Raw genomic sequence first — 26395 nt, forward strand, 5'->3', positions numbered from 1 at the left:
TTCTTGCTACTGCGTGTGCTTAATTAGCCTCATGTTAACTTCTCCCCAGGAGGAGCTTAGGCTTCATTAACATGCAACATATGATCAGGGGAGTGGGACATATTAAGGAATGCATGTGCATGTAGTATGATTCTGAAGGGTCTCTTCCAGTGGAAACTTGGAGGAGGAGGAGTTAGGGTGGGATTTTAAAGTATAACTCTAAGTTAAATTAAAGTATAACTTAAACTCACTTATTTCGAGTATTCATTCACTATGCCCTTTTGGGGGTTCAGAATATTGTTTCTAACACTTCAATCTTTTAAAATATAAGAGACTTTAAATTGCTTCCCTTTTACCATACTTTCAGTGATAAGGTATTACAGTTCTTTTTGCAATTTTTTCTTCTTTTTCTCAGGGTTAATGCCTGTGTGGACGTAGTCCTCTCAGGAGTGAAACTCTTACAAGCGCTTGGCCTCAGTCCTGGTAATGGAAAAGATCATAGTGTCTTACATTCAAGGGAAGATCTGGAAGAAGCTTTCATTCATTTCATGGGCAGAGGAGCAGCTGCTGAGCGCTTCTTCAGTGATGAGGAGGCTTTTCACAACATCTCCCAGATTGCATCTGCCCTCCCAGGAGCCCAGGTCTGTTCCTCTTTTGGGTTTTTTTGGGTGCATTGTCACTGCTAACTTAGTACTAAAAAGATAGCTCATGCATCTTGACTTCATGACATATTTGTAATACTTGTAAGGAATACAGTTCCTATATATGTTCCTGTATCTCATAAATATCCTTTAAATTCCATTGGCTTTCCTAGTTCAGTTTCTTAATATGTCACATCTGGGTCATCTATTAAATCCTTCCACATACGCACAATACCAAAACTTGGGTTCTCACACTTTCTGACCTTGTTTTATTGTAACTGACAGTTTGGCGAAGTCTCTTTGTGTATAAGGGTGACTCCATGGAGCCTTCTCCTTCAGGAATAAGACTACTTTTAAGGTATATGCTCTGTTGATTGTGACTGTATTTGTGTGTCCCTCCAGGAAACTGGAAGTAGTGCGTCTGAGATGAGTAAGGACAAGAGGCACTTTGTTATGGGTGTGAGAATTGAGCATTTATGGATAGAATCATACATTTTGGCACTAGGATGCTCCTGGCCTTTGTGTTGGGATTAAGCTCCATTCAAATCCTCAGTCACTCCTAATCTTATGAACATGTGTGATTCACATCAGTTTCCTCATGAAAAATGAAAGCGTTAGGCCCAGTGATTTCTATCTTAGCTCTAGATTCCATGTCCTTTTATTTTCTAGTTTTTCAAAGGGTTTTCCTCCTTGTACATACTTTGGACAAGAGCTTCTTAGTGTGATTAATGTTGGATACTCCAGATAGAAATTTGTTATATGTTTGCTGACTTCTGGAGTAAAGTATGTGTCGGTTTGTAAAAGAAGGGAATGTCACTGGCTTGGCATCTTGGGGATTTTTGTGAAAGTTATCTTTTGTTGAAAAGAGGTTGTTCATTTCAGATTTTCTCTGAAGCTAGAGCAAATTCCTCATTAAAAAAAATTACAGCTGGAAATTACCTTAGAGATCCTTTAGTTTAACAATGGTTTCCTGATGGCTAATGCTGACACTTTACTACCACTCACTTTTTTCATTGTGACTTGAAAGTTTTTGGTTATTTATATAATTCTCCATTTCTTCCCCCCAGCCCCTTTTTTTTGGTAAATTTGCTCCATTATTGTCATTTTAAAAGCTTGTCATGTCAGATGTAGGATTGTATACTTCCTTGTGATGGGAGTAGTAGGAAAGGCAATAAAGTGAGGGTCAAATGGCCACAGTTCTAGTTCCCCTTTCTCCACTAACCTTGGACATCGCACTTGATTTCTGTGAGCTTCAGTGAAAGAGTGTGACTAGGTACTTTATTAAGGCCCTTTCTAAATCAAAAATTTTGAATAGATTTGAGGGTTGGGAAATGCCTACTCCAGTTTTAATCTGTATTATCCCCAGGAAATTTTTGTGATTTTTAAGATCCTCTTTAATAGAGGATCTTAACTTGAAATCTGTGGACTTGTTTTTTTAAAAATTTTGATATATATCAATATGATAGTTTCCCTTTGTATTCCCATGTATTTTATGTATTTTAAATCATTATTCTGAGGTCAGTTGCACATGTTTTCACCAGACTCCCTGGTAAAGGGGGCTGACAAAAAAAGATAAACAATTCCTCTTTTTAAAAGTGGGCTTTTTTCTTTCTGATTACTCTATATCTGACTGAATCTTGGTTAAAAAGGAATAAGGCTGAGGCTGAGAGAAAAGAATATGAGTTTTGTATAAGATTTTATTCTTTATCATCTATGAATATTTGATTATTATTTGTTAATGATTATTAAAATCAAATGAGATAGTCTTTGTAAAGTGTTTAGTACAGTGCCTGGCTAGATGCTTGATACATATTTGCTATCATTATTAAGTTTATAATAACTATTTAAAAGTACCACTTCAGGGGTAGCTAGATAGTACAGTGGACAGAGTACTTGCCCTGAAGTCAGGAGGATCTGAGTTCAAATGTGACTTCAGACATCTAACACTTTCTAACTGTGTGACCCTGGCCAAGTCATTTAACCCCAAATACCTGGGGGAGGGGGAAGAGTACCAGTTCAATTCAATACAACAATACTTAAAAGCATATAGTATATATAACACGTTGTTCTAGGTGCTAGGGATAAAAAAGAGAAAAATATAACAATTCCTGCCCCTAAGGAGTTTTAAATGTTTATTACTGTGCAGAAATATTTTGATAGATGTGATCAGCTTATAAAATAGAAGGCTAAAAGATAAACTTCTGTATTTGCTCTTAACGAATAACTTCCAAACTGATGATGTATTCTGAACCATCCCTCAGTTCCAGGCATCTGTTTCCATCTGTCCACTGAACAGCTTCCACCTTAATGTCTTGCAGATGTCAAACTCAGTGTGTCATCTTAAAGTAAAATCACAAGTCCCCCTACTGTTAAATCTGTTCTCCCTTCCTTGTGTACTTCTGTTGATATAGTGTATCATCATTCTTTCAGAGACCCATACTTAAAATCTTGATGACATCTTTGATTATTCATTCATCCTCATTGTCAAATCTGTTGTTAAATAGTAATGTTTCATTTCCATTCACTCTTTCATTTTCATGGCTGCTACCTTAGTTCGAGCATCATTTCTTGCCAAGACTGTTAGAACATTTCCTAACTGATCCATCTGGTTCCAGTTTACTCTTCAGTTCACCCTCCCTGGTACTGCTATTATTTTCTTCTAAAATACAGTTTTTGGCTTAAAAGAGAGCAAGAATTAGGTGGGACACTATAGGTGATTTATTGTAATCTTTCCCCAATAAGAAAAACTGCCATTTACAATAATAACCCTAACAAATACTCATCTAACTTACAACTATGTCTCCCAAGATCATATCTCCCCACTGTCTATCAAATGAAATGTACTTACCATTAAAATCCCTCTATTGTCACAGTTCAACCTACTTTTCAAACCTCTTTTTATAGTAATCTCCTTCATAAATGAGCAGTACTTGGCTGTGTTTTAAACAAAAGTGGAACTCCTTTGATGGTCTGATGAAACCTGTGGGGATTGCTCAGAATCATGTTGCATAAAATAAACTACATAGAATTACAAAGGCGAACAATATTTTGAAATACTGTTAAAAAATTTTTTTAAACAGGCTTATTTACTTTAGTGTCAGAATTCTTAGATGATCTTAAAATTACAAGGATTGGTTGGGATTGGATGTGAATTTTAAAAAGTATTTTTAATTCTGCCATCTTCAGTCATTTCATTCCTTACTCTCCAAGTCCCACTTTCCCTGTTCTGGTCTCACTTTCATCTGTGGAAGATAATTTTGTACTCTATATTTTAGATATATTCCTCCCAGAAACGATTTTCACTCATTTTAGATTAAAGAATTCCAAGTATCTTTCTCCCTAGAGAAAGAAAAGCCTAAACTCTCATAGATCCCTCATGCCCTTGGAAATCTCTTACAAGTTTTTCGGAATTACAACTTACAGCTTTTCCAGACAATAGACAAAATTCCACTGTCAAGATTGAATATAAGTTAAGATTTTAGTCAGCAGTTTAATTAACAGATTGCAATCTTGGAGAACCCTTCCTTCCCTTTTCAGCCATTTGAAGGATTCTCTTTTTTAGAAAGAGGTAAAAAGAATGCTGATATTGAGTATAAATCATCCTAGGGTTCTTTGAAGTCCGTTTGTTCCCTCCCTCCTTTGTAGTCCCAAATGCTTTCAAAAGAGAAGACCAAGTTCCTTCCAAATTTTTTGCTTCAAAGGAAATGGTTAGGTCTTTGGTAAGAGGAGGAAACGATTTAGGGCAGAATATTTTTGGAATATATAATTAAAGAAAGATTGATAAGAATTCTCTTTCAGATTAGTCCAAAGGCTTCAGAAAAAGACATTAATATTATCTTAATATTTATACAAGACGGAGGGAGAAAGGGTGCTTCATAGGCTCTCCCACTTCACTTGAACTTCACCTTGGGTTCTATGTTTGATTTTATTGACTGCATGTCCTAGATGCTTAAGTCTCTTCTTTCCCTCCTTCCCCATCTGTTTCCCCCATTCCTGTATATCACTGAAGGAAGAAAATCTCACAACTGCTGAAATGCCAACTGTGCTGACATGGTTTTGCAGCAATTTTTCTATTCTTTGACTCTCTGTGGGTGCTCCTCAGTCCCCCTCTTTCTTAGCAGTCTCGTCTTTCCCTCTGCTGAGAAAATGAACTTCTTTCCATTCTGTACTTAAAATTTCCTCTTTCTCATCTGCCATTACTCTAGTCTGAGAAAAGAGTGGTCCAAAATCAACCCCTTTACTTGTTCTCATGATCCATCCCCTCCTTTGTCCTGTAGGAGCATGCCCTGTCGTTGGTTTTATCTCCTTAATCTCCTTAATCTTCATTATCTTCTAATCTACTGGCTCCTTCCTTCTTGCCTGCAAACATGCTGAAAATTCAGTCTTAATAATTTTCAGAGTTTGGTATAAAACATATTTTTTTCTGTGACACTGTTTACTAAGTTCCAAGGAACACCACTTTAGAACCGAAAAGAGCTTTAAAGGTAATCTAGTCCAACCCCTTGAAATAAACAGATTGATTCTATTTCTGTTTTTAATTGATCCTATTTAAAATTAATTGATTTTGTCCTGTAACAAATTTAGTGGGCCAATGAGTTAAGTTCAGAATCTAGTTCTGCTAATCACTATTCTGTTGTGCCTCAAGGGAGTCTGGTCTAGTATCTTTATACTACCAAGCTATCCTTCAAGGATGTCTGGTTTGCTCTTCAAACAGGTCAGGACCACTATCTCTAATCTTTCAGGTAGACTCAAATAGTAGTCACAGAAGGGAAGGAGAGGGTTGTTGCTAGCACCTCATTTCCAATTTCTGATCAATCATATAATTGCCCATTCCTCAGCTCTGTAATCAGTCATATTAATTTCACCTTTCATGAGTCTAGCTCTTTAACCAATTACAACTTATTCCTTGCCTATGAAGGTCAGCTTTTTGTTCTGTACTTTGCAGATTTATAAAAGAGTTGTACCCTTTTCTTGAAGTCTCAGATTAGCAGGGGAAGCTGAGATCCTATTTATTGGTAAATTTGCACTTTACTAATAAATTGATCGTGCTTGGAGCTTTGTGCCTCAGTTTACCTTATTTTAACCATAACACCTTTCATTTTACAGAGAAGGAAACAGAGGCTTAGAGTACCCAAGGTCATATAGCTTGTAATTGCCAGGTTAGGTGAGTCCAGGTCTTTATTAGTACAAGTCCAATACAGTATCCACCATGTCATGCTGTGTCTCAGAGTAATTAAAAAAGTATATATTCTTAGCGTCTTCCTTTTTAGCCTTCTATACGCATTGCCTTCATTTCCTTCCCTTCCACTCACTTTCAGCTCTTTGAAATTTGGTTTCTCACCCCACTACTCTACTGAAACTGGTCTTCAAGTTTAGCTGTGATTTGTTAAATGCTGAATCCAATAACCTTTTCTCAGTCTTCATCCATCTTGATCTCTCTGCTGCTTTAAACACTAATACTTTCTCTTCAGTTACATTTTGCAACACTGTCCTCTCCTGGTTTTCCAATTTGTCAACTGTCCTTTGCTAGATCATCCTCCATGTTCTGTCCTCAACATACCCTGGTAACTGTCTTAAGGCCTTTTCTTTACTTTCTCTAAATCTCTCTCGGTGATATTATAAACTCCCATGGAGTCAAATATTTTTCCTATGCAGATGACTTCCAGATCTATACAGCAAACTCTGAACTCTCTCCTGGGTTCCTATCCTGCATTAGCAACTTCTTTGTTAGATAGTCTCACTGTGATTTCCCACAGGCATCTTAAACTCAACTTATCCAAAATAGAGGTTGTTATTTTGCCCCCGGACTTAACTTCTCTGTACTTTGCCCCCTTTTGAAGGCCCCCCACCTGTCCTTTTCACACAAGTGTACAGCCTTGAACTCATCCCCACCCTCCTTCACCTCTCACATCCCATTAATTGTCCTGGGTCAGTGATTTCATCAGGACACTTCATGGATCAGCCTGAGTAGCATGGTGGATTTAGGATCTGAGCTGTTCTTCTAGGGAAGGGAAGGGAAAGCTCTAATTCAGGAGTGTCTGGTGGGCCTCCTCCCCTTAAGTCACTGACACTTTTTAAAAATGGAGATTTAGAATGTTTCTTTCTTCCATCAGTGAAAGTTCCAAGGAAGATTAGGAAGGGGTAAATGGGCCACCAAGAAGGAACAATAACTAAGAATTCACATGTTGGACAAAGAAAGCCACGGCTGGAAGGAGGGAAGGATACAGTAAAATAATTTCCCCCTCTCTCTCCCAAACTATGGCACTGCTGAAAGCAGTTTCTTCCCTCCTCAAGAATCTTCAGGGCTTCCCTGTTGCCTGTTTGCTGCCCCCCCACATGACATGCTACCTCCTTTCTCTTTGCCTTTTCACAAGCAGAATCTGCTTTACATTTTATCACCTTAGAAAGTTACTTATAGCATTGAGAGGTCAAGTGATCTGCCCAGGGTCACAGAGCCAGTAGGTAGAGGCAAGACTTGAACCCAGCTCTTCCTAAGTCTGAAGTCAGTACTTTATCTGTTTGGGCATTTGCCTTATAACACCAGAATATTCTATGAGATTAATGTGACATGATTTATTCAGTCTTCAGTAATGTGACTTATGGAGACTTTAGATCTTATCATTAAAGGATCTGTCAGCACTTTTGTATAGATGATCAGTTTCCCTTTTATTTATGACTCAGAAGGTAAGATCAGCTCTTTGACAACTATTGCATATTTTTTAGCACCATTTCTAGGCTAATAAAATCCTATTGGATAATTAGCAGAGGGAAAATACTATATGCTTAATTATAAACAGTTTGAAACTCACTTTATAATCATTTTCCCAAGACAGTAAATTCTTTTAATTATAGCAGTTAAAGAAGAAGTACTTCTTTTTGTCTTTTTAATTGAAAGGCCATATTTCAGAATATATGCCCTAGAGGTAGATCATTTAATAGAAAGATAGTATGTGCTGCTTGATCTAAAGTTCCTTAAATATAGTAGGCATTCAGCTATTTGAGTGAATCAGTAAGCTCAACCAATACCTGTGAAGTTCAGGAAGGAGCGCATAAAAATTAATCCAATTATATTTTTAATATTTAGTAAAAGAAAATCATTTACAAATCAATTTAACAAATTTAAATGAACTATTTTACAGCACTATGTTGGAGGAAATGCAGCTTTAATTGGGCAGAAGCTTGCAGCAAATTCAGATTTGAAGGTAAGTCAAATTTCCCTATAAAAACTTTAATATCTTTCATAAATATTTCCATAATTTTATGATTAAGCATTCCAGAAAGTTTCACATTCCCATAGCTTTCTTTTCTGCTTAATATACTTTCTTAGTGGGAGGACAGAGATCTTTGGTGACCAGGAGATGCCAATCATATGAGTGATTTAGGCAAGTATATTTGACAGGAAAGTTAAGAGTCAAATGAGTGTAGGATGATCCATTTAATAGAATTTCTTGAAGTCTGTTTCACTTGAGGAATTTAGAAAGTAATACTGTCATCTGTAAGGCCATCCGAGAAAGCTTATTACTATGAACACAATGAGCGCATCCCTTCATACTACTGAGGACTTAGAATGGGACCCTGTCCATCTTTCTTTTTTGTTGCAAATTTATTAGGTTATTATGCTGAGTTAGGTAAACCAGAGAAGAGCTATTAAAACTTAGGAAGACTAAAGAAGAAAAGGCTGATAGAAGTTGTATGTTGTATGATATGAAGTTGTCGATCAGCCAACTTATTCCTGGAATCCAGTTGTAAAATAATTAAACCTTGAATTAAGGTAGTAGGATTGGAAAGCAGGATCATATTGACAAAGTGTCCTATGAATAGCAAGAATTGAATATGGTTAAATATTAGGAAAATGAGGGGTTTGGAGGCATCAGCATTATCAAGTGGTAATTTTTTCCCCTTTAGTACACACACCAAATCATTTTGGGGAGTTAAGTGGAAATCTCAGATATTTAGGAGATACTCTGTCATTGAGGAGTGAAAAAAAGCCAAAAAACTGATAAACTAGATAGAGCACTAAGAATATCATTGAGCCTATAGAAGGAGGAAATGGGACAGGCATAGAGCCAGATAAAAATAGGTAAATCAAGACCATTCCCTTTACATACATTCTCCTTGGATTTGGTTGGAAGTTTATCAGATGAAGGCTCATGAGATTACTCTCAGTCATGAAGATCATGAAAAAGACTGTCCAACTGGCCTTCTCTGAGTTTGGGAAACTTGGAAGGTTCTGGAGCAAATAAAAATTGAATCACTGCAATCGCCTTCTTCAGAGCCATCTTTGAATCTGGAGGGGCGTCTTTCCCCTCTTCTATGCCTCATGAGCCTTCTATGCCTGTCCAACTGGCCTTCTCTGAGTTTGGGAAACTTGGAAGGTTCTGGAGAGAATAAAAATTGAATCACTGCAATCGCCTTCTTCAGAGCCGTCTTTGAATCTGGAGGGGCGTCTTTCCCCTCTTCTATGCCTGCTCAAAGCTATTTTTGAAGGAACAGCCCCCAGAGAGGCCCTGGACTAATATCAATTTTTAGAGAACCAAAAAGATATTCAGAAAATTATATTTAACTTGCTTTGATGCCTCTGAAAGTGGGTGGACTGATTAAAAAAAAATCATGATGTGGGGAAAAAAAAATGAAGGGGGCAAAATGTCTCAAGATGGAGAACCTGAATCCATGTCAAGATAATGAAGGGTGAAATAATGTGACAGTGAAGAAAGGAATATTGAAGCTTCTGAGTCATATCTAAGAGGCACTTCTTGTACAGGGTGTGGATATGGATTCATAGGTTCTTTCCACAGAGCAGTTATCTAGTACATATTAGAAGAAGAATGAAGCAGTAGGTAAGGGGATGGTAACCTGCTGAGGGATAGCAAGACAAGTCATATATTGGCAGTCACGTATTGGCAGAAGTATTCTGTCTTCATGGGATTTGTATCAGGGATGAAATTGCCTCCCATGATTAATCAGATCTAATGGACAATTCCAGTATCTTTGCTAATGGTGATTTAGTTGAGGGATAGATAATACTACCACTGAGGACTACAAAGTTCTGGGCAACAAACTGAATACATTAGGAGCAGTTTAGACTATTATTTTTATTGCTGTCCATTGAAAGTATAACTCTAGAAGAGGAAATCATATTGAAGAAGAAAAAAAACTGATTAGGGGTTGAGAAATCTAATGAAGCACTGCTTTTCTCTTCTAACTACTCATTGCTGAATTGTATGGAGGCATGCATTACATGTTCTTCATATCTTGGAGATGAGAAAAAGTTGGAAATTTTGATTACACAATGAGAAATAGTAAGGATCCAAAAAATTCTCCATAGACTTGAGTGATATTAAATGGAAAATCCTACATATGGAATCAGAAATCAATTTCATGGAAGTATGGAGCAGGCTACAGGTATTAGAAAACATCTGGTGTAAACATCTTAGTGTAAATAGTTGTTGTGTCTTGATGATCAAAAAGGTTAATGTGATTTTAGGTTTCATGAATAGAAGGCTGAGTAAGTGATAGTCCCACTGGATTTTGCCTTCATGAGTTGACACCTTGAATATTTAGTCTAGGATACCACATTTTGAGAAATACAGTGTATCAGGGGAAACAAGATTAGGATATCCTAACTTCTGTAGGATATTAGAGCATTTGAGATCATGACATATATAGATAGTTTTAAGGACTGAAGAGTTTGGCCTGGAGAAAAAAAAATATGGAGGAATGTGACTACTGTTTTCAAGAGTCTAAAGGATTGCCAAGGAAGAGGAGGGATGAGATTTATCATGCAGAATTAGAAAGAGTGTTCATCAATTGCAGAGAGGCAGATTTCAACTCGTAACTAAGAGCTACTGAACAATCAAAGAGATTGGAGATCTTCACCAGAGACTAGGTGACCATTTCATTAGTGTTGCAAGAATTTGATTTGGACTAAATGATCTCTTCATCCCTTTTAACTGTCATCAGGAACTGTGATTCTTCAAATCTCTGAAGGCTGAGGACCAATAGCTATTTCATTCTGTAAGAGTAGGTAACTTGTGGCTTCTTGTTAAAAACAAAATCAGATTTTTCCCTTTTGTTCTGATTTTTCTTTCCCAACATGATTCATAAAGAAATGTGTCTCTAAAAAAAGTTAATTTATAACCAGAAAAAAAATAAAGCAATTAAAAAGATTAAAAACAAAAAATCCAGACTAGAAGAGAACTGCTGGTATGTAAAATTAAATGCAGAGATTATAGGGCCAAGTGATAGGTTGCCTAGTTGAGGCCAGGAATACCTTCAGTGTTGATATATGGATGTGATAAAAGGAGGAAGGGAAGAAAAGCATATTTTAATCCTATGAAATCTAATTTTTATTTCTTAGTATGTGCTATTATTAAAATGCTATAGTACTTACTCATTGAAAAAAACAGTAAGCCAAGTAGCAAATTCTAAATTTATTTTAGTCATTTGAAAAGACGTTAATATGATACTTATTTGTTCCTCACCTTTTGGACATGACAGTCCTTGTTCAGACATTGCTCATGCTAATGGACATTTGTCTGTGTTGCACAGCCACCAAAGAATTCCACACTATTTGCTTGAGAGAGTCCCAGGACTGGAGTAGCAGAGGAAGCAGCTTGTCAGAACTGAGGTACATTGGCAGTTATGAGGTGATTTACAATAAGAAAGGCAAAGGGAGCCTTAGGTTAGAGCAGATTTTAGGAAGATTTCGTAACATTTTCCATTTCTTTTCTGCATTGACGTATGTCTAGACAATTCCCTTACTTTGAAGATTAGTACATATGTGTTTAAAAAAAAAAAAACCTAAAAAGAAATTACTTGTATAAATTAGGCCAAGTTGTCATTAATTATGTTATGTTACCAAGACACCTTTTCTCTACTTGTCTAAAATTGAAACAGATCAGTTTTCCTTTAGTACCTTTGAGCTGGTGTGCCTGGTGAAATGGCGGATTGTAGTATGATTTGGTATTCTCTGTTCTACCTACATGTGTTTGGTGGCTTAGGAAAAGGAAGAGAGTAAAAGTGGGGCTACAATGGAGATCTTGCTTTAACAACAAATCTATTATCTATAGAGTCTGTGTGATTTCCCATCTTTGTTTCTAGTCCCTTGACTTACCACCTCCTTAGAACATTCTAGGAAAATCACCTCTCTTAATGATAATGCTCTCTGTCATTAGTATTCCCTCCAAACCACAATGGTATATTTTAGTAGAGGGATTGAATTGTGTGTGCTTTAGCAGTCAGAACTTAAATTTATTGGGAAAAGAACCTCTTGATAGACTTCATTTTGGTTCTCTCCAGGTTCTTCTTTGTGGTCCAGTTGGCCCCAAGCTACACCAACTTCTTGATGACAATATAGTTGTTCCCCCAGAATCAATGCAAGAAGTAGATGAGTTCCATCTCATTCTGGAGTATCAAGCAGGTAATGAAAATGCTTAATAAGTTTCTCTTCTTAGCCACATTAAAAGTATATATCATTAGCTGCTTAAATAAAATAGACCTTGAATTCTTTAAATAATTATAGAAACTAAAAAGCTTTGTCGTTAGTACCTTTTACCTTTGTCTCAGGGAGATTTGGGGGAGTTGGGCCATCTAGAAAATCACCCTTGTTTTGAAACCCAAGGTGTATGAAAGAAATTCAAAGTGTAGCACCATCACTGCATACTATTTCAAACTCGTGATACTTTCTACTATTCAAAAGACATTATGCAGTGTGAGACACAATTCTGCAAGTTGATTGTTAAAATCTCTTATACCTGACTCATCTGACCATTTATTGTCAGCTCTGAATAATAAAAAACTGATTCTCTGGGCTGTTTTGGTTAATTTGCTATTTATTAATAGTTACTTGTAGTGATTGAAGAAGTGAACGGAAAGATTGAAAAAAATGAATATCCAGTTTAACTTTAGTTATCTTTTCAATTTGTTTATAAAGGAATCAAGGGAAAGCTACTTCAAAATATAGAAATTTAGCCCCCAAATTATTTTCAGTGTTAACAAAAATGAGTATAATTTGATCCTGAATGATGAATTGCATGTGGTATCAGTTTCTGGATTGGCATGAAATTTTTTGAAACATATTAATTTCTTCTCTGTAGAGTAGTTCCCATGTTTATTGTACCCTTCTCTTTCACTATTCTACATGCATTCCAACAGACTTTTTGACTCTTCATGTCTTTACCCTAAAGAGAGTAATGTATTCACTGGAGTACAAAAAGTATATTTTAGTGAACAGTTTCTAAGCCAAGCAACTGGAAGAATGCCAGTTTAATTTTAACTCCTATTCCGATGTGCAGTGTTGTATGATGAATTATAGTGTTTGTCCAGGTATAAAAAGAAGCTCTTGTTTCTAGCCTGAGATTTTTTTGAGCTTCTTATCAGAATTGATCAGGAACTCAAGAAGGACATGCCCTTACAATTGGGAACTAAATTTGGTGTGGTGATTCTCATTTGATGATAAAGGAGTCTTAGTTTCTTCCCGCCTTAATTCCCATAACTGTGAAACAAGTTGTTGTTGACTGAATATTTTACAAAGGTGTGGTAAGGATAATTAGTGCTTAAACATTATTAGCTTTTTATGTGAAAAGTATGGTAGAAAGTACTGGCCAAAATCCTCAGTGTTAATTAAAAATCCTCATATGAGGTATAGAGGCCAGCTCCAGAGTAATCTTACTTGCATTTAGTAGTAGAATTATGTTACATATAGTCCAGAATCTGATTAGATGATCAATTCTTCTGTTTCTGCATTTTGGAGTGAGTACATTATCCCAAACTACATGATCAATTTCTTCACATTCCCCTGGGAGAATGAACAATCTACCCTTTGTTTTCTAAGCTTTCCTTCCTTGAAAGGAAAGAAAAGGTCTCTTCTCTCCTTATGTTTTTAGCATCACTTAAATTTTTAATTCAATAACTTGAGTTATTCTTGACTAAACATCCATTTTCCTAATTCAAACAGCTTAAGTACAAATTCCACCTTAGATGAAGTTTGAGTAAAGGCAAGAGAGTTGAAACCATCATCATCTGGCAAGAACTTTACAATTAGTCTGCTTACAGTAAGAAATCTGGCCCCATCCTCTGATAAATGATGTTTTTAAGATTTTTGTAGAAATGTCTCAATTTCATTCTTTTTCTACTCATTCCTACTCTTCTCAAAGAGGTATTTTTTTTTTTAAAGCTTTTAGCTTTTGTTTTTAAAACTTTTCATAAAATCAATAACCATAGAGCTCTTCTGAGGAGGAAGGGTTAGAATGCCCAAAAAACTTGTGTGTAGAGGCAAATAAAATGCTTTGAAAATGTTCAGTTCCTATGGAATCACCATGATAATTCATTTTGATATTTTGAAAGCTTAATTAACCTAATACCTATGATTGTCTTGCTGTGATAGTGCAGTTGAATTTTATTGCTTACTGTTTTACATTTTCAGTTGTCTGATTTGCAAGCCATTAATCTTATTTGCCAAAGAATTTACACATTGAGTTTAAGTGACACACACTCCAACTCTTAAGATGACATTCACTTTCCCCCAGGGTTTCTGTAATTTCCATCTGAATTATGAGTGACCTTTACATTTATATGATTTAAGATTTTAAAGATGACAAGTTGGGGGGAAGGGAGGCACCATATCTAGGGCTGATGGGAAACAGAAGGTTGGCATTGTTCTATATAGCATAAACTCATTAATGTCTAATGCTGATTATTTTTTAATTGGGAAAAAATATAATAGGCTTTGACAGAGGATAAACTTAATCATAATTATGGATGTAAATGATATAAACTTATATACAAAACTAGAGAAGGATGGCAGAAGTAGAACTGATTGCACCTTAGCTGACTACAGAAAAGCTGTACTGGCCATCATGTTCTCAGATAACGCAGCAGGAAAAATAGGAACAAGCTAGAAAATACATGATACCTACAGGTGCCATAGACGGTAGAGCCCGATGTGCACAAGATATGGCTGCTTTGCAGTCTGCATGGGTACATCTCATTATATCATCTTTCCCCCTAAATCTCTCTTCTGAACTCCCTTATTTTGGTCAAGGACAATACCATCCCCATGCTAGTTCAAAGTGTTGGACCTGAAGTGGGGGAGTCTGATGGTCAGACAAGGCCTTGGCTTTTCCAGGCATTGCAGGCCTCTTTTCCTCATCTGTATAATGTGAGTTATGATAATAGCACCAACACTTCATTCACAGTTCAGGGATGAGGATCCAGGGTGAGAATATATGGTCGGCTCCAGACCTTACAGCCCTGTGAAATAGTAGCTATTATTATGATTATTCTAGTCTCCCAGAATACCTATACCTTGCTCTTCACTCTCTCCCCCTCATTTTACAGATCTGATCAGGTGCAGAATCTTGTTTCACATCTCACCTCTGCCTTCTTTACTCCTACAGCTCCTCCTCTTAGTCCAGGCTTTCCCCTCTCCCTTAGAACTGTCTGTGCTTCAGTCTACCTTAATTAACTCATCCTCTGTTGGGCTGCCAAAAAGCAGGTCTGACCAGATTACTGCCCTCCACCCAGACGCCAGATTCCTGTTAACTTTAGAAGGTGTCATTTCATCCTTTTCTCTTAAAAATTATATTTTAATCCAAGTTTTTGTATTTAATTAGTAAATATGCATTCAGGGATGAGTGAACTAGATGACCAACCTCTGAGATCTCTTCCAACTCCCAAAATTCTGTGACTTTTTTTTTTTTTAAGTTCAGATTCTCACCTCCTCCCATTTCACTTATCCTCCTAAGAAATATTTTCAAGGAGGCTAGTCAGGAATGAATCAGATGCTTTGCTTTTAGCAGAATGAGACTGTCAACAGATGTCTTGTTATATTCTCCCATGACTACTACTTCTTGACTCTCTGCCAATTTTATTAGTAGTACAAAGAACTCATCATCATCTCTTCCCAAATGGCCAAACAGGTCTGTAGTATGCTTCCATAGTTTTTGTTTTCTTTTTGGTATTCATCTAAATAGTGTTAAATGTTTTCTATTTCATCTCTATAAATTTCCCTAAGGTCTAGATTTTCTTGACATACAGTGTCCTTAGATGATCTTTCTGTAGATGTTTCTTTTGAAGAAGAAATCACTTTACAATGCCATATTTCAATCTGTCAAATATTCTTGATACTTAATGAGATTTCGTTTATTACTTATGTTTAAAATATATCAAGTTCACTCAATATTACTATGTATATTAGTAAATAAACATATAAAAGCATAATTTTTGTTCCCAAACTTCTTCCCAACATTTCTCTTATGAGGTACTTGGATTTTCTTTCTGTGCTCTCTTTAATATGTGACTTTCATGTAGGCATTTTTCTTGTTCCACATCCAGTTTTCAGTTTAAAGCCCACTTAAACAAGTTGGCAAGTCTTTGGGCAAATACATTCTTCCCAGTTTTTGAATTATTTTCTGTCACCAGCCAAAAGACTATTTTAGTATCTTAAATTATAGTCCAGAAAACCAGATCCCATTCTTTTGATGATACCATCTACTTAGTCATCTGTTTACTCTTTGTAATCTTTTTCTTCTAGAGTCCTCACTTTTGACTGAAAATGGGAGGAGGAAAAAAGAACCACAAAACTCACAGCCTCTCACCTCAGTATTTTGGGTTTCCTAAACATAGACTTTTTTTGGGTAAAAGGTTAATATCTGTTAAGAGTCTATCCTTATCTCCTGAAATACATTACCTCTGTCTCTTGGGCTAAAAGCTCAAGGTCATTTGCACACGGTGGCTATGATTAATTCCTTTTAATGTCTTAGGTTTGATTATGAAATCCAGGGCTAAGTATCCTTTCTTTGAATGAATCCCAGGCATAACTTGTTTCGTTGACTTTTTTAGGATGTGTATTGGGGATCAAATCAAGGTTGAAATATGTCTTAAAGCTTGATTCATGGGACAGTGAAGAAAAATGAGGTGATGTCAAGAACTCAAATATGTGCTGCTTCCCTTGCAGCTTTAGGGTTCAGTAATGTTTTTTTGAAGCTCTACTTGGTAGATGATATGTACAGCTTTTCCTTATCCAAATTTAGCCATAAATTCTGGGTTAACTTCTAGAGTGGGTAGGAAAAAAATGGGGAGTGACATGTTTGTTCCTTGAGTTAAAGTCGTGGTCCAAGATTGCAGCAGAAGAGGCGGTCCAAGGCTGTATTTGATGATATGCCAAATGTGCATTCTTTAGATTGGTGATCAGGGGTTAGGGACAGCTTCTACAGGGGAGATAGGTTTGGGATAAGGGCTTCAGATTCTTACCATTAGAGAACTACCCTCTGGTAAGTATAAAGGGGCTAAACTGTTTGCTTATGTGATAGATCAATCCCCAGGTAAATATTGATATTTGGAGAAGGAGGGAAAATTAGCTTAATCCTCACTTCTAAAATTAGAGAGCTTAATGGAGCTTCCCTGGAGTCTTAAGAAAAAGGAATACTTTTAGAACTATGCCTACTTTGCAAAAACAAAGATTAAAAAAAATAAACCAGGAAAAAATGGTAGTGTGTTTTTAACCACATGATAATTGCTGTCACTTCTCTCAGAACTTGTTCTACTCGTTTACCAAAGCAAGGGGAAAAGTGACAGCAAGTATAAAAATAGAACAGCAGAGTGAAAGTGAAGGATAGATGTTCCACTGTCCCCAGCCCCAATCCTCCATTCTTGGACTGTTCTTCTAAATATGTCCTTTACGGGATGGTACAACGGTCCTGAAGAGGTTTTATTTTTATTCCTAGAGCTGAGATTTTAACAAGAAAGCTACAGTTTATATCCAAATGAGGAGATTTAAATGATTTTTCCTTTTCTTCCCACTATGGTGTCTGGGCTGGTCTAGGGGAGCAGTGGGGACAATTGACTGCACCCAATGCCAACCGATTCATCTTCTCCCATGATCTGTCCAATGGAGCTATGAATATGCTGGAAGTATTTGTGTCCAGTCTTGAAGAGTTTCAACCAGATCTTGTGGTCCTCTCTGGATTGCATATGATGGAAGGACAGAGCAAAGAGATTCAGAAGAAGAGACTTCTAGAGGTAAATTTTAGAGTCTTTGCAAATTTTAACAAAAATGCCTTGTTTTTTGTGTTCCTTAAGATTTTCTGCTAGCTAAGAAATTTCTATGGGCTAGCTAAGAAACCTCCCTGAGGTTTCTCCATCTTGGTGTCTATTCTGGGTATGGAATGCAAATAAATTCTGTTTCTTCGATTAACTGAGAAACTTAGAAGAAGCCTAAGGTCGTGTTCTTGCTGAACTCTGCTAGAAAGAACCCATCACATAGAGAGCAGTGTTTTCTCCAAGCCCTTGATTGTTTTGTGCTGAAACAAGTGACTTTTTTTGAGAACTTGGATGACTTCTGTGTCTCAGTTTAGTCCCCCCCAGGGTATTTGGGAGAAGTGACAATGCAAAAGAGAATTTATTTCCCTGGACTATTAATGACTCAGCAGAGCCTCACTGTTCCCCTTTGTGTGGAAGTACTTGTCATCTAGGGCCACTGATTGAACACATAGAAATCTCAGACATCACAGGAGCTTTTTGGTTATCAGATTCCCCTCCTGTTTTTTTTTGATTGCCTTTTTTTTTTTTTTTTTTTGCCCCTTGTTAGGGTAGTTATGGTATCTCTCTTTTTTTTTCTTTGCAGGCTGTGATTTCTATCTCAGATATACCCACTGACATTCCAGTTCACTTAGAATTGGCCAGTATGACTGATCGAGAACTCATGAGCAATATTATGCATCAGGTAACCTCAAGGGTAGCGTGTTGTTGGAGCCTTTGACTTTTTGATTTGTTTTTTAATTTTGTTTTTAGGTTTTATTGCTGGGTTTTATTTTTATATTACACACATTTATGAATTATTTCCACATCCTAAAGGTCTTTTATAACAAAGTAAAATTGTTAAGTGAAAGTAATAAGACAGTGACCTTATTTAAAAGTATATATGGCATTTCACAGGTATACCACTCTCCACCACCTTTTGCTTTCTTTTGAATTAACAGAAATCTATTTTCTCTGTATTCCATTGGAAAAAGAAAAGAAAAAACAAATTGCTTGTAGCAAATAAGATGTAATCAAACAAAACAAATTCCTCCATTGTTGTATACAAAAATATATATCGTATTCTGTTCCCCAGATCCCACATCTCTCTATCATGAAGAGCTTATTTCATCATTGGTCCTCTGGAATCAGGGGTGTTCCTTATATTAGCTATAGTTCTTTCAAAGTTGTTTGTCTTTAATGTTATTGTATAAATTATTCTCCGGGTTCTGCTCATTTCATTCTTTATCAGTTTATGAAAGTCCTAAAAATTGCTTATTTTTACAGTACTGATGTCATAGTACCATTTGTTCTTCTGATTCTGCTCACTTATTTTGTATCAGTTCATACAGATCTTTCTGTGTCTCTTAGAAATTATCTTCTTCATTTCAGCACAATAGTACTCTATGACATTCATAGATCACAATTTTTTTTAGCCATTCCTCAAATAAGTTTAGTGTTAGTTTTTAGGGTTTTTTTTTTTAATCATTACAAAAAGAGCTGCTATAAAGTGAAAATGGCCCTTTGTTATTTTTTTAATCCTTTGTTCTTTACTTACCTAACATACCCAAGTTTTGCTTAAAACTCTGATGAAGAGTTGTGATTTTTCTGAAACAATATATCATAAGGAAGATGATTCAAAAGTTTGGCTACATAGTTTCTTTACTTGAAAAGTAATTTTTTTTTTCTAGTAAATTAGCTAGGTGGTGTAGCACTCAGAGCCCATAGCCTATATTCTCAGGAAGACTTGAGTTCAAATGCAGCTTCAAGACATTTACTAGCTGTGTGAACCTAACCAAATTGCTTAACCTCTGTATGTCTAATCTATAAAATGGGGATAATAATAGCATCTATCTCCCAGGGTAGTTGTGAGGATCAGGTAAGATAATAGTTGTAACCTTGCCTGTCACATATATAAGCACTATATAAATGGTAATTATTATGTATTTTTAATTATTTTATTTTGTATTTATAATTTCTCTTTTCTATTCTGTTCTATTCCCCTGTTCCCAAGTTAATCAGAAGCAACAGAAAAACAAAAGTACCCTTCTCATAAACATTCATACTACAGCAAAACCAATTTCACATTGGTCATAGCCACAGATATGTGTCTCTCTGCATTTTAAGTTCATCACCTCTCTAGAAGGCTCTGAGTGATGGGTTTTACTCGAGGTTTCTGGATTCACAGTTTATTATGGAATCGATCAGAGTTCATAGAATGCTTTTTACAGGACTGTTTTCTATTGAAGAGTTCTGTGTGTCTGCTGATAAGTGCCGGTCACACAACCAGTATGGGTTAGGAAGTGTTACTTGACCCTAAAGCCAGGTCTTTTACCACTCCCTCTTGTAATTCTTGCAGCCTACTTAGTTGTTGCCTCACACCTATCAAATTGGGTAATATGCTAGAAAAAGGGAAATGACAAGTGCTGGGGAGGAGATGGAAATTTTGGGACACTAATGCACCATTGGTAGTGTTGTGAACTGATGCAGCCATTCTGGAGAGAGTTTGGAACTGTGTCCAAAGGGCTACCCTTTTTGTATATGAGATGTATATACCCTTTTACCCAGTAATATCATCACTAGATCTGTGCCTCAAAGGGATCAAAGGAGAAGGACCCGTATATACAGAAATACTTACAGCAGTTCTTTTTGAAGTGGCAAAAAATTGGAAATTGAGGGGGATGCTCATCAATTGGGAAATGGCTGAACAAATTGTGTTAAATGATTATGATGGGATACTGTTGTACTTTTAAGAAATGTTGAAAGGAATGGTTTCAGAAAAATCTGGAAAGACAATATAAATCTATGCAAAGTAAAGTGACAGAACCAGAACATTGTATGCAGTAACAGCAATATTTTATGATGATCAACTGAATGACTTATCTGTTCTGATCCGTACAGTGATCTAAGACACTTGCAAAGGACTTAGGATTGAAAAATGTTATCCATCTCCAGAGAGAAAACTGATGGACTCAGTGCAAATTAAAGCATATTTTCCCCCCCACTTTATTCCTTGCAACAGGGCTGATGAGTTTTGCTTAATTTCATATGAGTAATGGATGTCATATTGTTTGCCTTCTCAATGAGTGGGGAAGGAGCTAGAAGAAGGGAGAGAATTTGGAATTCAAAATTTTAAAATAAATGTTAAAAAGAAAAGAATTACAAATACCTAAAAGTTTGGCATAAATAGAAATCTTAGGATAGCTAGCAATTCCTATACTTTTCCTTAAAAAACAAAACAAAAATACCACTATATTCAATACACAAACACTCATTCCTGAATGAACAAATATGCGTGGTGGAGATGAGATAGAGTGAGGTTAGCTTCACCAGAGCATGATGGCTTTCCATTTTAGCCAGTTCTTACCCTCACTTATTCGGCAATTTGGGTCTTATTTAGCCTTTGTGCAAAAATCTCAGACTTCATGTAAATCTTTATTTGCTGACGTCCTCAGTGTTTCCCCTTTTGTTTGGTTTGTGTTGCCCTAATGTATGAGACCCATTGGATTCCTATCGTTTCAGTAATTAATACAAGAAGCTCATTAATCATTTGTGGAGCATCTGTTTTGCGTTAAAGGATTCCATTAGGTGCTGTGGGCAGTGCCAAAAAGCTATGGTTTGGGGCAACTTGCAGTTATACCATTTATCATAAGGTAGAATCTGATAGTTTGGTGTTGGTCGAGAGACTTAGTCATCCACGTGCCTCAAAGACCCCATTTTAAAGGGCTCTTAAGAGGGGCTCTCAGAGCATGGAGCCTCTCACCAGAGCTGTGACTTGGCACAGGTGTGGCAAGGTCAGAGTTTGAGGGTTTGAGGTAAAGGGCCAAGACCCACAGGTGATGTCAAGCTCTCGTTCACATGCCCTTCACACACCTGGGCTGCTGTGATCTTTTAAGGAGAAAAAGGGAGGGCCCCTTCCTTCCCTGTGATTCCATTATAGGCAAAGTCTCAAGGGGCTCTTTGTGCTGAACTTTTCTTCTCAAAAAGAAAACTATTGTTCTGTTTTGTTAGCAGGTTTTCCCTCTGGTGAATTCCCTTGGATTGAATGAACAGGAGCTGCTCTTCCTTAGCCAGTCAGCTTCAGGTCCTCATTCATCTCTGCTGGCGTGGAGTGGTGTCCCTGACGTGGGGGTGGTCAGTGACATTCTCTTCTGGATCTTGAAGGAGCACGGCAGGAGTCGAGAGAGAGCGTCAGATCTCACGCGGATCCATTTCCACACTCTAGCCTACCACATCCTGGCCACCGTGGACGGGCACTGGGGGAACCAGCTCGCCTCCGTGGCTGCAGGAGCCCGGGTAGCAGGAACGCAGGCCTGTGCGTCAGAAACGATCGATGCCGGCCGGGTGTCCCTCAAGGCTCCCTTAGAGTTTCTGACTTCTCATTCAGAGGCAGGCTCTAAGGTGTCTATCAATCCAGATGAGCCAGTAGTTGAGTGGCACCGAGAGGGAATCTCTTTTCACTTCACCCCTGTCCTGGTTTGTAAGGATCCCATCCGAACTGTGGGCCTCGGGGATGCTATTTCAGCAGAAGGACTGTTCTATTCTGAAGTATACCCTCATTGATGTGAACAGGGGCATGTATCGGGCCTCTGAGGAATTATAAATGGCTTGAGAATTTCAGATCAATAGATGGTATAAGAAATAGAATTTAGGATGTTTAAGGAAGTTCTAGGTCTAATTGGAGGATAGCCAAAGAAATAACTGTATCAACACATTCCAGCCTATTGGCAATGGCACAGGAAGCATTTCAGATTTTAATCAAGGAGTTTTAGCTCTTTACTGGTAAGACTGGAGTATGTGTGCGTATGCGTGTGTGTGTGTGTGTGTGTGTGTGTGTGTGCGTGCGTGCGCATGTGTGGGTGCACATTTCAGGGAAGAAATCCCCCTTCTGTGCAGAAGGTCACTGGTTCATTTAATCCATCTCAGCATAATTGAAAGCCTTGGCAGTTGGAAGGAGGGTTTCCCTCAGCCCGTCCTGAAGAGCATGCTGCCCAGCCTTTGCTCCTGCCTTCTCTAAGCCTAGTCAAAGACCCTTGAATCAGCTCCTAGGAAGTAGTTCATTGCTCAGTGGCTGGAGCAAAACTTCCATTCGTTTTGATGATCAAAACATTCAACGAGAAGAACCTCCTAACCTTCTGCTCCAGCAAAATAGGAAGAAAGTGGGGGGCCTGCTGTGTTTAGATGCAGGCAAGCCGGAGACACATGCCCTGGCCCCTCGAAGCTTTGGCGGGTTGGCTTTGTGTCATCGTGGGGGGAAGGGAAGATGCCCTCCCTTCCTCTCCTTCGATGACTGCAAGGGCTGCCTCTGCACATGGGTTGCTTAGTGAGATCAGAGCGTTTATAGGCTTATGCTTGGCCTTGTTGTCCAACTTAAGACTAAGTTATTGCAATAGGAAATCTGACCTTTGATTACTCTCATCCTTCTTTATGTGACTGGAATATGCTTCCCTGTCCCCGATAGGTTCCTTTTCTCAATCATGTGACACAAACTTAATTCCGTTAAAAGGTGCAAGTTGACCTCATCAGATGCTGCAAGAAGAGCACCTAAGTATTACATCACCAGGATTATGAAAGATGATTTACCACAAGTTATATTATGTATTTATTTTTATAACATAAGGAATTTTTTTGTGTGCTTTAAAAATTTTTTTAAACAATTTATACTTCATTTCCCTCAAGATAAGAACTTTTTCTGTTTCTATTTTGGGAAACAATAGGAAGTGGCTATGTGTTACAGGGATGCAGATAAAATGTAAATTCACTTCTACCTGGAAATGTGAATTAGGTTGTCCCCCATTTTGGATATCTGTTACTTCCCTTCCCCTCCCCAAGCCTTATGTTACATTATCCTTTACAATGTGTCTGAATTGGATGGAGCCCAGCCTTTCACAAGTAATGGATGTCATGGGACGTGTCCAGGTGGAGGGGAGTGGTATGAGGAGGAAGCAGCCACAGGGCTACAGTGACCCTTGGGCACTTCCATCTCTCAGTGGATCTCTGGCCTTTTGTTCTTTGCCACAACAGCAGAGCCAGAAATAAAGCCGCAGGGAGGCATTTGGAGCAGGCCCCCAGCAGTGTTTTCTTTGACTGTTAACTTTTAATCACTTGCCAGCATGTCATGGGAGCATCTCCCTTTTGGAGCCCCAGGTCCCTAGGATGATTTCTTTCCTTATAGACTCCCTGGTATTTGCCCGGGGCTCTCGGGCCAGGACTTGCTCCTGCATCAGAATCCTGACTGAACAATACTTAGGGTTGGGGAGGAGTGGGACTGGAGGAATTTCTCCCAGGGAGTTCTGCTGTACACGGTGAGGAGAACATGGTGCTGATGAAAACCTAACCATTACCGACCCTTGTCCTTACTTCCCTCCTCCCCCGTCACCCCTCTACTTTTGGACGATCAGTGTGCCATTTGTTTTCATTTGTTGAGGTAGAGTGAACTCATTTGTTCCACAACAGTTGGACTAACTCATTTACAATTTAAAACTTGGAGAGATCATTACAGTCTTCCAAGAAAGGGAAGGAAAGGGGGCATCTTAAATAAACCAACAATCTGTTTTCTGCGTGGATGTTTTCTGGAGCTTTTCTTAGAGTTGTGCTGCTGTGTTTAAATGGGCTCTCCCAAAATCTTCATTATCCCTTTTGTATTGGAACACTAATAGATGGGACCTATCATGGACATACTCCTGTAGGGGCTTAAACACCAATATGGGCCTGCCTTCCTGGGGCAGCTTGGAAATTTTGTAGCTACCTTTGTTTAAAGGCCAAACTTGAAAAAGTATAAAACCAGCTCGTGTGGGATGTGCTAGAATTAATTAACAGCCTATGAAAATATAACTGGGAGGAGAACCAGGCTTCCTTATCTGCTTCCTACAGAACATTGTGGCAAGCAGAGGGTCAGTGTCCATTCTAAGTCTGAGGAAGCCTGTGAACCCTTACAAAATTAACTGGATAGGATTTTAAGTGAAACAGTTATCAACATTTTTAAAACTTCATAGACCTCCGGTTAAGAGCATCTGCTACAGAGCCAAGAATGTTTCCCAAATCTCAATAATCTTAACTTTACAACCATACCCCTTCTCCCATATTTTCTACTTTGCCAAATTGGGAAGTGACTAGCAGCAGCAGCAGATCAGATGTTGGAACAAGTTGTGAATTGTGTTCTGACAGAACTTTAAGCCTGCAGTTCAGTTTGTTTTTATCCTGGCACTCTCCCTTTAAAGCCCTCTATTTTCTTTGCCCAGTATTTATTTGGATTGTTTTTTTTAAAAAAATAGTTTGTTTCTTAAGGAGGCACCCGAAGAAGTCCTTTGTCTTGAGAACTGAGGGACCACAGATGTCAGATGTCATTATTAATGACCTAGAAAGAGTTTTCAGGGACAAGAGATTAATTACTGACAATTTTCAAGATATGTTTGGAACTGTTTAAAATGAGTGAATAACCAGAGTCATTCAGAAGTAGTTACATGAGGGGTTGGGATTTTGATTCCATTTAAAGGATGACCTTTTGGAATAGCCAGTGTGATTCTGGGTGCTGCTGCTTGGACACCGTTTTGTTTTGAGTTTGCATAGTTGAACCACATAAATTATCATTATTGATGACTTGGGGGCTTCCTCCTTACCACACAGCCAGAGCCAAACCAAAAGCAACCGAATGGAATCTGTCTGAAACAAATTTCTGACTTGCATTTTAAAGTTTGTAGTGGTTTGGGTAAGAATCAGTATTTCCAAGTCAGAGGGTTTGATGTTCCACAACAGGACTTGCCAAAGCAGGCACCAAGAAACTTGGGTAAGTTTTGCTAAACCAGGTTAGGGTTGCAATAGTTTGGCATTTGGTTCTCTGGTGGATGTTAATACCAGCTACATTAGGATTATTCATATTTCTTCATCAAGCTGCCAGCCTGGAAGCACAATGGCATTTCTCTTATTGAGCATCTACAGTGTGTAAGGTGCAGAAGTTAAGGTAATTAAGACATGGTTCCTAAGCTCTGTTTTACCCTAAATCTTTAGGGAAGAAGGTTTATGGAGATGGCAGTTGTTGCATTTCATCCAAAATCCATTTTTTTATTGCTGCAGCTGAAGATGCAATACTTTTTTGAACAATAACATGAGCCCATTGCATCAGTCTTAGAAATTGAGTCTATCCATCCACCCCCCAAATTAATTAGCAGATGAGAATATAAGTAAGTTAATTGGTGTCCTATCCAAGCAGAAAAGAAACAAACCACAAAATTAACCCTCATTAAAGCTAATGTTGGAAGCTAGTTTTTAAAGTCTGAAGACAGCTCCGTGTAGAAGTAAAAGCAGTTTTTCTTGCCACCCCTTCATTGCTGCCTCTGGTTCTTGAGGGTGAAGTAGTTGCAAAGTTGCCAGTGCTCTCAGTGCATTCGTGCATTTGTTTTGGATAGTTTTATTCAAGCCCATTCAGGCAGGGTTGCTTTGTTTAGATTCACTCATTTGTCAATGTGATGATCCAAAGGTATCACCCCTGAACAGCATAGCCACCCATTGAACATCAGCCCGGTCTTCTCATCAGCTAGCTCTGCCAATGACGATGAGATGACAAATTCAGAAACAGATCATAGGAACTTGTGGCAGAGTTATGGAGTCTTACCTAATAAAATCCATTCTAGCAATGTGTTCACTTTGGCCAAGCGTGCAGAAGCCGTAAGTAGAGGCCAACCTGGCTTCGTGAAGTTGGGGTAGACACACACTTAACAATCCTGTGACTGAAAAATCTGAGTTAAACAAAGGCTGAAAAA

General features: G+C 37.8%; 1 protein-coding gene across 3 annotated transcripts in view; it reads left to right on the forward strand.

Moving 5' to 3' along the window:
* ADPGK (ADP dependent glucokinase) overlaps positions 1 to 24200 on the forward strand; it is a 31637-nt gene extending 7437 nt beyond the window's left edge. For 2 of the 3 annotated variants that reach the window (XM_031956661.1, XM_031956663.1), the window contains exons 2-7: positions 395 to 620; positions 7760 to 7822; positions 11919 to 12039; positions 17443 to 17639; positions 18244 to 18342; positions 21648 to 24200. In XM_031956661.1, coding sequence (XP_031812521.1) covers positions 395 to 620; positions 7760 to 7822; positions 11919 to 12039; positions 17443 to 17639; positions 18244 to 18342; positions 21648 to 22199 — 1258 coding nt within the window. In that variant the 3' untranslated portion in view covers positions 22200 to 24200. The remainder of the gene's footprint in view (positions 1 to 394; positions 621 to 7759; positions 7823 to 11918; positions 12040 to 17442; positions 17640 to 18243; positions 18343 to 21647) is intronic. The other variant, XM_031956662.1, reaches the window with a different exon arrangement.
* The last annotated feature ends 2195 nt before the right edge of the window (positions 24201 to 26395 follow it).

The sequence above is a fragment of the Sarcophilus harrisii genome, chromosome 2 (assembly GCF_902635505.1).
Source record: "Sarcophilus harrisii chromosome 2, mSarHar1.11, whole genome shotgun sequence".
Taxonomy (NCBI): domain Eukaryota; kingdom Metazoa; phylum Chordata; class Mammalia; order Dasyuromorphia; family Dasyuridae; genus Sarcophilus; species Sarcophilus harrisii.